This window comes from Schistocerca piceifrons, chromosome X, assembly GCF_021461385.2.
Source record: "Schistocerca piceifrons isolate TAMUIC-IGC-003096 chromosome X, iqSchPice1.1, whole genome shotgun sequence".
NCBI classification, from domain to species: Eukaryota; Metazoa; Arthropoda; class Insecta; order Orthoptera; family Acrididae; genus Schistocerca; species Schistocerca piceifrons.
In genome coordinates this window covers 124,942,468-124,955,846 of record NC_060149.1, presented here as the reverse complement: position 1 = coordinate 124,955,846, position 13,379 = coordinate 124,942,468, and the positions used below count along the sequence as shown (strand labels likewise).

The window sequence follows — 13,379 nt, the reverse complement described above, 5'->3', positions numbered from 1 at the left end:
CATTCCCAGTACATATGAGCTAGGAAAATGGGCTAAGTCCACAGTGTATGCAATGTAAAATCAAACAGGAATTCTGTCAATGATTGGTGCCTTGTTTGTTTCAAGTAGTCTTAACTGTTACTCAATCCTGGGCATCCTTGTATAAATGTCTCTTATTTATGCATCAGTAGTGTGATCAAACATGGATATGGTAGTATTGTCATGTATAAATACATTTTTAAATGCAGAAATTAAGAATTCTGGCTGCTGTTTTCACTTTCAACAACACACTGATCCACAAGAGATTGAATGTAATTTTTGGAAATGTCTATTGTCTTTATATATGACCAGAACTTCCTTGCATTTTCTGATAGATCTTTTGTCTGGCTTTGAATGTGGAAATTATTGTAGACTTCATGCACAACCTATCTTACAGATACATGAGTTGCTATTAGGTTCTGTCAGCTTCCCTGCAGTCTTTTTTGCAGCAAGAGTACAACAGTCCATGTTTTCACAACATTCTCTAAATGGTACCATTAAACAATGGGGATCAATGCCACTTTTTCTTATTTCATGTGGTATATATTTATCTAGACTGGAGTTTCTGATGTCTTTGAGCTTTAACCAAAATATATTTTGTCAGATTTCAATTGAATGTTCTGTTTTGTCTTTTAAGTAACACTATGCTACTACTGGCTGTCTATCTCATCAAACACGAATACTCCCCAAGCATTCTTGATAAAATTTTTGTCTTTGGTCACCACTGTTCCTTTAGTAATATACTCCTCTCATTGGTGACATTCCCAAAAATGTCAGGTCTCTTTGTAGTCAGAAGGTTTTAAGTTTTTTTTTTTCATATGTGGGCTGTTGTATTAGCTGTACAGGGCAGCTGTCTGACAATGTATTTGATATTATTTCACAAGACTGTGTATTGTCACTGTCAATAATATATGCGTCAAGTTTCCCAGTCAATATTAGTCTAGTTAAAGTTGCAACCTACAACTAGTATACGCTCAAGATACTTCTGTGATGTTAAATTTCAGCTATTTTTGGATGATTTAATGAGTTATATGTTTGAATTAGTTTGCCAGTTAAACATCTGATTATTAATATAGGTCCACCAACTCTGTTTACTCAATTTGCATATGGATTCATTTATAGTGTCACTAGCCAGTTTTTAATGAAGTTAATAAGAAGTGGTAAGAATGCTGCTGTGAATTATTGCAAAAGCAGGCACAATCTGGTAACTGCAGCACGATGACATGTGGGTCAGAACAACATGTACGCAGGATTGCGAGACAGACTAGCTGCACTCAGCAGGAAACTGCACCGCACAGCAGTAATTGCCGTAGCGGGTGGATCAATGTCACCAGTGACTGGGTTCCAAGTTTTGGTGTAACAACTGTGCACAAGAGCTGTATAAATAGGTCTGAATATTGAGGCAGACACACTTTGAAGTCAAGCAGCTTCGCCATATCATCAGGGCTCTGCTGTACAATGAGATGACTGGGCACCAGAAGCAGCAGCCACGGGCTTGAGACTGACTTGGACCAGCCACCACCAGCACTGAGTGCCTTGCAGGACTTGGTGCCTCAGCACCTCTGACCTGCCATCCGAGCCAGCCGTCGTATGACTCCTGCCAGCGGGCAGCGTCTTGTCCTGCACACAACAGTCTCTACTCACTGTCACGGTGAACATGTGCAAGGCTGAGTTGCAAGGAGAGGCCGTTCCCCAGAGGAAATCAGTCACAGCACAGCATCCCGTGTCACTTACACCACAGTCAATGCCTACTGAGGCTGCCAACCATCCTCCAGCCTGTCTACAGCATCACAGGGTGTTTGCACAAGCATCTCCTCACTGAATGCAAGCAGCCGTCCATGAGCCAGCACCAGACAGGGTCACCAGAGTGAGGCATCTGCCTCATTGAGTCAATCACAAAATGTGTAATTAAAGTTGAATAAAAGCATTTCTGTCTGTCAGTAGCGCATTCACTGGGCCTCCCAACCTGTTGTCACCACCACTCACCCTGCCAAGTGCAACCACTCTCTTCACATTTTTGACCACACTAGACTTAATGTTCTTTCTCCTTCTTGAGAATCTAATATATTTTTCTGATATATTATCCAAGTGTTGTTAAAAATTTCCCCACTCCCTACTATGGGCTTCAAACAACTCTCAGTTCCTAATATGATGTAGGAGTGACTGCTTACTAGGAGACACAGAAGTTCTGGGACTTTGCTGTGAATGGTCAGCCAGTTAACAATTAAGATGTTTAATTTCTCACAATCCACATTTGCTACTTCATTTGTCATTGTAATTGCTTCAACTAAAGCTATTCAAGTTTCACCTGTCCACAAAAGAAGTGGATTCCACACACGTTCTGGCATCCAAATGGTCATTTCTGGTGTATAGTGCGTGGCTGACCTCATGATTTGGGTTAACTTTCTTCACCATTTCCATCAGAGTCAGCAAAGAATCAAGAGTGGTCTCAGAGCCCAGACCTCAGACATGATCATTGCTGACTTGAGCAATGATCTGCAGATGACTGCAACCTCAGTTGATCATGGCATATCCTCTTCCATCTAGTGGATGATTCCTCCCAGGATACATACCAAGTGACAGTTGATTTGCTCCCTTCCCCTGACATTATTTCCTTGAACGGGGCCATCACACACCTGACAATGGAACTGTCTATAACTAACAGTCCCTCCTTTCCTCTGTGGGCTGCCAGACCTCAAAAGAGGAAAGAGCACAGGGCATGACCTGCCAACTCTATCTCATTACCAGTGACAGGTAATACCGCAAATATATTTGTTATAAGTGTGGAGCTATGAGACTTCTGGCCATTTGCCACATACAACCTTCCCTATGAAACAATTCCAGATTTGGACACCACCTGCCAGCCACCCCTGAGTGAGCACGTGTCAGACTGGATTTCTCTGCAGATCGCACCAGCAACATGAGTAGCAAGAAAGCTCCACAATGCATTTTTAACCCAAGGCCACACTGCCATCCCATCAAAAGCACATTTTGCAGTGGTCATCTGAAACTGGTTGACAGCTGTGAATGCAGGTTCCAGTTATTCGCAGACAGCAGCCAGTTCCTCCATCACGATTTCACAACAGCTGTAATCCCCCATTATTCCACTTGTAAATCTAGCTTTTGCAGCAAAAAGTGCAGTAGAAGAATTATGTCCATAATTAGGTAGTGTTACAACAAAAAAAAAACATAAAAACCTAAATTAAACACAAACTTTAAGCTCTAGATGTTAAAAATGCCACTACTAACAAGTGTTAATGCCTCTGGATCTGGTGCACTAATGGGTGTTATTTTACAGTCCCTGTTTTAAACTGAATTAAGCCACAATGGAATTTATGGTGGCATTCAAACATAACAAAAACTCAATTGTGAGTGAACATAACTTCTGTAAAACAAGAAAACAGGTAAACAAATTACACAATCCAGTCACATAAATGTGACCATTGCATATTTTTGATGCCAACGTGCAATAATCACAAATACAGTGAATCTTTTCAAACTTTAATGGCACTGAATTAGCTTTAAACCATTTATTAATATCAGTGAAAATTTGATTAGCACCCATTTCTAAATCTTCACTTGACTTGCTACTTATTGCAATGTCTGCATCATCTGCAAACAAAATAAACTTAGCATCTGGCAATGTAACAGATGAGAAGTCATTAATGTACACAAGACAAATCAACAGACCCAAGATGAAGCCTTGAGAAATATCACATATAATTAATTCCCAATCACATGAACACTGACTGCTTGCTGCAAAGGTATTTTGCAACGACACCCTTTGTTTCCTTTTAGTTAGATAAGACTCACACCATTTCACAGCACTGCCAGTGACACCATAATATTCTAATTTACTTAATAGAATGCTGTGATTCACAGTCAAAGGCTTTTGACAGGTCACAGAAAATGGCAGTTGCCTCTAATTTATTTCTAATGAGTTAAGTAGATTCTCACTGTATATGTAAATAGCTTTCCCTACATCAGAACCCTTATGAAACCCAAACTGTGAGTTGGACAATATATGATTTGCATTTGGATGCTTAAGGTGGTAATTGAACACAACCTTTTAAAATATTTTTTATAATGGTGGCAAAAGTGAAATTGGTCGACAGTTTGATGGTATATCTTTATCACCCTTTTTGTAGAGAACTCTTAACTTCAGCATATTTTAGCCAGTCTGGAAATGTTCTGCTGATAAGAGATTCTTTACACAAATAACTTAAGATAGAGCTCCACTTGCATGAGCACTCTTTAATTAACTTTGTTGATATATTATCAAAACCACTAGAATACTTAAGTCTTAAGGATTTTATTATGTATACTACTTCTTTGGGAAATGTGAGTGCCATTTCCATTTTACTGAAGCTATTTGTAAAGATTAATCTCAGAGACTTAATTGCACTGTTTACCGAACCTGATAACCCAAAGCTGTACGTAACAGAAACAAAGTACTTGTTTAACAGGCTTTCAACACTACATGCACTTGTTACCAATGTCTCACTTATTTTAGAGCTATCTGTTCCTCATTCTTTTTGGCCCTACTTGTCTCTGTCTTCACTATATCCCATATAGTTTTTATTTTGTAGCGTCGTGTAATTACCTTTTTCTCATAATAAAGCTGCTTAGATTTCTGGATTACTTGCTTCAATATTTTGCAGTATTCTTTGTAATGCATTTCAATGCTAACAATAGAGCTGTTCCTGGATAGTATATACAGTCTCCCTTTTGTCCCACGATATATTTATTCATTGTGTAATCCATGGTTTATTTTTAGACTTCTGTTTGATTTGAGTTACCTTTAGGGGAAAACAATCTTCAAAAGAGGAAGTAACTTTATTAATGAATGCTTTGTATTTTACATTTGAGTCTGAAGTACTGTAAACACCTATCCAGTTCGTGTCTTTGAGCAATCTCCTAAACTTCTCAATTTTTGACTGATTTATTACCCTCCTGTACGGAGATTGAATAGATTTTTTTATCCAGACTAGTTGCAACGTTTAACACAAGCTGCTGCATGTCATGTTCAGATAGCCCATTTACTATTGGTTTTGAGGTATGACTTTTTTCCTAGATCTGTCTACAAAGATATTATCAATAGCAGTCTCAGAACATTTACTTGTCCCAGTTGCAAAGTTCACAATAGGAATTAAATTGAATGACAGTGTTACTGGTTGCAATAATTGTTCGCTGACAGAGCTTTTCAATAAATCCACATTAAAATCACCAGCAACCACTATTTCTCTATTTTTTACTGCGAGGTGGGACAACAGAGATTCCAGATTTTTTATTAAGAGGTTAAAGTTTTCGGAAGGTGCTGTGTTTATACTTACTATTAAAAAGGACTTATTAAGAAATACTACTTCTGTTGCAGAAGCTTATGAGTGATGCTCTGAGCAAAATTTATTAATACCAGTATTCTTGAAATCAAAACAGTTTCTGACAAATGTGGCAACTCCTTTCTCCATATTTTCTCTACAGAAGAAAGAAGCTAACTTGAATCATGTAACATTTAACATATCTATACCAGTTGTCACACCATGTTCAGAGGGGCACATTATATCAACTGATTTGCTCAACTCTAATTCTTCAACACTAATAAAGCAACTCATTAAACTTAGCCCTTAGTCCTTGGATATACTGAGGCAATAAGGATAATTGATTTTGTGCACTGGCTGAACCTAATTTTTCCATCAATTTTTTGAATATCTCCAGTTTCAACCAGAGGCTGTCTGCATGAATTGTGTACATTAAAATTTGCTTTCTGGCTGCCTGTTTCTTCAATTTGAATGTAATTTTAAGCCTGTCTCTGAACATCTTTTTTTTCTACCCTCCCTACCCTAAAAACTGCTGTTCTGTCACTTGTAACCACTGGTACTTTACCACTTGTGATAGTGCCCCCCCCCCCCCCCCTCCCGCCTTCTTGAGTTATTTGCTATCAGCCCAGACAGTTTTCCCTTCCCTTTCATAGTGAGGTGAAGGCCATGCCTAGTATAGTCCAACCTACTGATAGAGCCAACAGGAACCACACAGATATGAGACCCCATACCTGATCCCAGCAGCTGTTCCATCTCTAAATTAACTCTCCTAACGGAAGAGTTTAAAAGAGGCTGGTCATGGTGCCTCAGAACAGATATAAGCCGAACACCAGTGTGTCTTGTAGCCGAAGCTATTTTTACCAGATCTCCCTCAACTGAATAATTAGGACGCCTGTATATGCTGTTGCCTGCCCCACCCACTATTACCACGATGTCTTCCTTTGTGAAGTCTTTGCAAAGTGAACCTGCAGCCTCTATCACCTGATCCACACTTGCACTAAGTTTAAAAAAAACTTGTGATCCTAGTTCATCCTGCAACAGTTGGCCAACACTTCTAACATGTGAACTACCTAACAACAAAACTTTTTTCTTCTTCACAACTTTTTCTGACTTCTTACTTCTCAAATACTTTTTGAAAGTTTGTTGTGTCCTTTCTACTCCTACATCTACTTGTGGCTCATCAGTTTACAACTGTGACAACAGATTGAACCTGTTTTTCAGAGAAAGTCCTATCCCCATTTTTTCTATAAACTGGTGTCAATTCCCCCTCTCTTTTCCCTTCTCCCTCTTAACCTTTCCAGATCTCGTTTTGCCTTATCAAGTTCTGTCTGAAGGGCAGCAATCTTGCCCTACTCTTCCACTATCTTCCTATCTCTACAGCAAATCCTACACAACCAATGAGCCTTGTTTATTCCTCCATTTCCCATGCCACTACAGTCAGCCACATGAAAGAAACTGCAACAACCCTCACACCACATTGTGGAAGTAAAACACAAATGATACATTTCTCACTCATGTCAAACAAATTTTAGCTTTAGTCTAAATTAAACAAGAATAATTTCCTAGATTACTCAGTTAATATTCAAAACTTCCGGATAAATAGAAATGATTATATCTGTATTGTTTACATTACAAAACAAAAGTAAACAAAGAACTGAACCTATACTATATGAACTTTTCACTAATTTCCAAACTTAACAAAGTTACTGACTTAGTGTCAAGAATGACCAGTTCGGTGGTAACAGCCAGCAAAGCAGTGGATATGGTGACAAACTCAGCAGTCCACTAGGCAGCCACCTAAGGTTCGACAGCAACCTCAGACTAATCTTCAGAAGGCCAGACAGCATCCATTTGGTCTGGAGCCAGACTGCTACTTCTCAAATATATACTAACGCTAATAAAGTTGGTTTCTTGTAAATCAAGGTAGCATTTTAGCTGGACAAAGTCAGCTGCATCCCTGGTGCCCCTCCTGTCTTGTCTAGTTGGCATAGTTTTATTTACTTCATGTGTTGTGATCAGTTTGTAGCTTCCTCCTGGAGTTTCTTCTGCTGTGCTAACAGAGCTCTCTGGTTATTCTAAGCCAAACCACATGAATGTGGTGCATTGGGACAACATTCCAAGCAGCTGCATCAGTGCACAAGTTAAATTAAAATTTCACTTATACTAAGAACCTCCTCCAGCATGAGTTTGCAATTTCATGTATAATAAACTAGTATCATGATTTACACAATTATCAAATTACTAAGGAGTAAGACTGCAACGATTTTGGTAAGTTATTGTGCTCTGTGGCTCCTTCATTAAGACTGTACACTGTGGCTGAAGTCATACTTGCCCATATACACTATGTGATCAAAAGTACCTGAACATCCCCGAAAACATACATGTTTCATATTAGGTGCATTGTGCTGCCACCTACTGCCAGGCACTCCACATCAGCGACCTAAATAGTCATTAGACATCGTGAGAGAGCAGAATGGATGCACCGTGGAACTCACAGACTTTGAGCGCAGTCAGGTGATTGGGTGTCACTTGTGTCATACATCTGTACACGAGATTTCCACACTCCTAAACATCCCTAGGTCCACTGTTTCTGATGTGATAGTGAAGTGGAAACATGAAGGGACACGTACAACACAAAAGCATACAGGCCAACCTCATCTGTTGACTGACAGAGACCACAGACAGTTGAAGAGGGTCATAATGTGTAATAGGCAGACCTCTATCCAGACCATCACACAGGAATTCCAAACTACACCAGGATCCACTGCAAGTGTTATGACAGTTAGGCAGGAGGTGAGACAACTTGGATTTCATGGTCAAGCAGCTGCTCATAAGCCACACATCACACCGGTAAATGCCAAATGACACCTCGTTTGGTGTAAGGAGCGTAAATATTGGATGATTGAACAGTGGAAAAACGTTGTGTGGAGTGATGAATCACAGAACACAATGTGGCGATCCAATGGTAGGGTTGGGTATGGCGACTGCCTGGTGAACATCATCTGCCAGTGTGTGAAGTGCCAACAGTAAAATTCAGATTCAGTGGTGTTATGGTGTGGTCGTGTTTTTCATAGAGGGGGCTTGCACCCCTTGTTGTTTTGCATGGCACTATCACAGCACAGGCGTACACTGATGTTTTAAGCACCTTCTGGCTTCCCACTGTTGAAGAGCAATTGGGGGTGGCAATTGCATCTTTCAACACGATCGAGCACCTGTTCATAATGCGCGGCATGTGGCGGAGTGGTTACACGACAATAACATCCCTGTAATGGACTGGCCTGCACAGATTCCTGACCTGAATCCTATAGAACACCTTCGGGATGTTTTGGAACGCCGAATTCGTGCGAGGCCTCACCGAACCGTCGATACCTCTCCTCAGTGCACCACTCCGTGAAGAATGGGCTGCCATTCCCCAAGAAACTGTCCAGCACCTGATTGAATGTATGCCTGTGAGAGTGGAAGCTGTCATCAAGGCTAAGGGTGGGCCAACACCATACTGAATTCCAGCATTGCCAATGGAAGGCACCACGAACTTGTAAGTCAGTTTCAGCCAGGTGTCTGGATACTTTTTATCACATAGTGTACCATATAACACAATTTGGCACACTTAAATATACAGTGGTGAGAAGCCTACACATGCAAAAGGTGTGATGCTTCACAAAACTGTGGGGTAACTTCGTTACAATCTTCAAGGATACATTTTAAAGGATGCAAAGAGTACCCACTTCAACTAACAAACTGTTACATGTATCACATTTTAACTTTCAGAATGGACTGTGACTGATTAAGTAGGTACTGCTGGAAAGCTGTTAACATTGGCCATCTTCATAACCAAACAAAAACAGTACATTATGTTTCCAATAGCATATTGACATCCACATTTTGCAGATCCATGCAAGTTATTTACACTGTAATGTACCAGTTCACATGCAAATATCTAAGGGAATTGCTGCAGCATGGTAGTGTGTATCAAGCAGTCACACACACCATATTTCTTTTCACCATCTTCATTATCAAATACCAGTGATTTTGGATAGAAATTAAAATCTTTCTTTAATGCAGATGGTTCAAACACTGTTTTTAGTATTAAGTCTAAAATACTACACAGTTAAGTACCATTTCACAGCTTAAAAAACAATATGACATACTGTATTATTGGATATATTTTTAGTTTATAACATGCAATCAATTCAGTTTTTACTTCTAAACAAACCAGGAATGACTTCAAAATTAAAAATTTCATTTTGAGAATATTACATTTTCATGGTTAGCAATGGTGGGTAAGCTCACAGATGGGGCAGTATTCATAGTTTTCTACTGTTTCTCGGGCATACAGTCCAAGCATAAAGATGAATGATATACAATATAAAATTCCATTTTCAGCTGCACTACTGGAATATCTTTTTGCACCTAAATTGTGCAAGTGACAAATGAATTTTAATTTGAAAAGCTATACACCACAGCTGCTGAAAAATCACCAGTTATCAATAAAATTAACATTAACGAACCAGAAATAGACCTGTGTTCAACGAACTAAAAATTTGTCCACTGACTAGATCTGGTGTGTAACATAAAAATGTATACTATTGCAACTAATAAGAAAATATGACAAAAGTCAGTTATAAATCTCTCTCTAGCTGTTTGCCACAAATTGTAAATTGTTATTTTCTCTTTTCTTCCAAAATAAACTAGTTATCTTATTTTTTTACCCTACGAATTGAAAACTCTCATAAAAGTACACTTCTGCTGTCAAAATGGATATTTCTTATGTATTTGATTGCTTCTTCTCGCTGAGATCTTAATTCAGGAAAGTGGATTAAGTAACTGGAACACAATCTGTGCTAGATCTGATTCCATGTACATTCATCCCAACTACACAGGAGGGATGGGACGTATGTTATGGAGATTGTTTCTATTCCTAGTATGCTATGTGTATCAGTGGGAATACTAAAATTTGATTATTTTGGGGGGGGGGGGGGGAGGGTTGGTTTAGTAATCTCTCTCCATAAAAATTTTCTTTCTCCATGCACACACTACAGATCCCACGAAAAGTGGGCGAATTTAGTGCTATTGTATATATTGCATTCATCGTACCGACGTTTTAGTTTCTTACCAGTGACTGCCGAGCAATTTTCGCAAGCTTATACCTGCGGCTTGTGTGTACCGTACTTAATTTTAATGACTACGGTAAAATACGGTAGTAACTTGGCTGTAAAAAAGGAAAGGAGAGGATTCCATTAGGCTACAGCGCCACACGAATATTGATAGCAACATATAAAATGTTTTCCTATTAACCTATGTGCAGCATTAACCACTTCTTGTCACAAACGAGCAGCCGGCTTCTTTGCTAAATACGCTATCGACGACCTCCGTCCGTACTCTCCTGCCATCTACTGTCGATAGGTGGAACTCGTTCGAGGAATTGCTGTAAGATGGTGCTTTTGTGCGAAAGCAACTCCCAAAGCTGAGCTACGGGCAGTCTGTAGCAGACACTCGTGGAGAGTAGTGATAATGGAGTGAAGAAATGCAGCCATGTTGTCGTTTATTGCGTCTTCGTAGTGGTTATGTGCATTATTTATCAGTGTGTGTGAGCTAAGAAGAGTGGTGCTGTAGTACTTTATCTTCTATAGGGATTTGTGTCACTAAAATGAGTTGGGGAACGGAACTATGGGTAAGCCTTATACTTAGAAAAACGAAGAAAACGCACGGTATATGTTTGAGCCAAATACAAAATATCTGCAGTATATGTTTTATTTAGAAGTATTATTGTAATGTACCATGTCTTATTTATGGTATCAGTCACAGTGATCGATTTTCTTCATGTGATGTACCTCACAACTGTGGTAACATTACAGGGCGTATGACTTTTTTTCCCCCCCTCCTCTTCATCGCTTACCTGTCAGGTGGAACTAACTTTTATGGTATTCGGCAGCATCAGTGTCGTGGATTTATCTGCATTCTGACATACAAAACGAAAACCACGAACTCCTGTGGAATATTCGTGTGATTAACGATTAGTTGTTTATTATTAAATTTGACATTATTATTGTGACGCAGGTATTTGTTTTGCTTATTATCTGTGTGTTCTATAACTTTAAAAAAATGAAGGAAGCTTCCTTTCTAGTTTCAGCATTTTCAGTTTTCATTCAAAATCTAGCGATATGTAGTTACGTCCATGAATAAATTGTCACTTCAACGGCGTGGATCCGGCGTAATAGAAAGACAGTATGCATTTGTTTATGTCGTGACGCTTGTTGCTATTGCTATAGTTACGTGCAGATTACCGTGAATTTTCGCATACGAACCTAGCGACTGATAGCAAAATATTTTCAATTCGACATGTTTCTGTTTATATTAGTGAACAGTAATCTTATAAATAGAAAAGTAATTACAATATTTCACTACTTGATATACCATTACAAGGCATGTGTCTTAAGAAACGCCAGTTACGAAAAAAAAGGACGGTAAAATGTGTACCAACATACCGCTGCTCAAATAATAAATGCTTGCGCTCACGTTAATTGACTATATTTGCCCCATGATCCGTCGTTGTGGAAAGAAAGTAAATTGATCGTTTTTAATCATATGTATCCACTCGAACAAATGTTGCTACGTACTGTTTACGCCTTGTCAGTAGACGACGCTTGTGAACACAAGCATGAATTCGTGTCAGGTGTAGCTTCCACTAGTCGAGAAAGCAGATTTTTTGTTAGAATGCCACCAGCTTTGCACTTTTTTCGGAACTGTAACTCGAAGCATTCACTACATTACAGGTCCCAAGTTTTTATATTTTTTACTGTAAATGTGTATGATGATAAGTATGAAGTGAATTAAGCACTAAGCAAACAAACCCAAACAGTTCCACGCCTAAATGTTGTTGTATGGATCATTGCCCGGCGTTTCACAAACGCCTGACATTTGTGTAAACTGCAACAGGCTTCGGCGTGGTGATAATTGCCCCCTGATGTAGATAGCAAGTATACAGTTGATCTACATTGGGTATACGTTTTTCGTTAGCCAGCTGAGTGACGCCCTTGGACGCGCAGAAGTTCGTTCCTACCGGTTTCTTTTACAGTTGTTAGAAAAACCGTTGATGCAGTACATACGTCACATACCATGTAGGTCGTCTCTCACGAAATCCAGACAGCTGGTTTGGTGTAATGCTGTGGTCCACAGCGATAAGTATATATATTACAGCGACAGAATGTGATTATAAACGATAGACAAATTTCGATTGTAGCAGTGCTAAGTTTTGACATGAAAGAAGCTTTGGATATTTTACAGAGAAATTTCCTTGGTGTGCCTTGTTTTCAGCAGAGTCGTTCGCAAAAACGCAGCTCAGAGTGGCTTTTTATGATTCTTTCTAATTTTACAGCGAATTTGACATTTTTCTGCAGAATATGCGTGCAGTCACGAGTGCTGGTTAATGACCCACAGCTGGTAGGTCATCCTGTACGAAGCGTTATTACACTGAAGAAATTTGTGATCACATCCGAATTACTGTCAGGCAATGACCAGAAGTGATTTAGGTTACCCAAGAAAATTAATGATGGTAACCACCCCGTACCGTATAAATCATCTAGATATCGTTAACACACATTGTTGTTGATCAAATCAGCATTTCGTTGATCACACTGATGTGTAGGCCTATATAAGTTAAGCCAGTAACAACTAGCTCAATATTTCTAATGTACCTAAAGGAAAAAAATAGTTAAAACTTCGAAACATGTAGAATCAGTCTGCTTAGGAAGAAATATTGACACACATAAATACGACAACTGTATAGGTTTGTAAAGGATTTTTCCCATCGGATTTCCATGTCGAAGTGTGTTTGGCAGTTGCTTCAGACTGGCGTTGGGGTACTGCATTGATATCGAGAATTCCGTATAATCCTAGTACGCGTAACAAAGTTACATTCAGTACGCTGGTAATTGACGAAACAATCAGTTTCCAGGCAAGTTAGTTCTCGAGACTCTATAGGCCTACTAGAGGGGACTAATGCAATCCTCGAGTAAGGGTAGACTTATTTGTATGAATATAGTG

General features: G+C 39.2%; 1 protein-coding gene and 1 long non-coding RNA gene across 6 annotated transcripts in view; one reads left to right on the top strand and one right to left on the bottom strand.

The window, feature by feature from the left end:
- The window catches only part of LOC124721258, a 57,971-nt gene extending 47,231 nt beyond the window's left edge, over positions 1-10,740 (bottom strand). Inside the window, exons 1-2 of the long non-coding RNA XR_007006306.1 lie at positions 10,632-10,740; positions 10,450-10,545 (exon numbers count right to left, since the gene is read on the bottom strand). This is a non-coding gene — a long non-coding RNA (uncharacterized LOC124721258). The remainder of the gene's footprint in view (positions 1-10,449; positions 10,546-10,631) is intronic.
- Positions 10,741-10,778: 38 nt separating this feature from the next.
- Positions 10,779-13,379, top strand: part of LOC124721257 (formin-binding protein 1-like) — a 375,448-nt gene continuing 372,847 nt past the window's right edge. For all 5 annotated transcript variants that reach the window (XM_047246130.1, XM_047246131.1, XM_047246132.1 and 2 more), the window contains exon 1: positions 10,779-11,007. In XM_047246130.1, the coding sequence (XP_047102086.1) occupies positions 10,984-11,007 (24 nt within the window). In that variant the 5' untranslated portion in view covers positions 10,779-10,983. The remainder of the gene's footprint in view (positions 11,008-13,379) is intronic.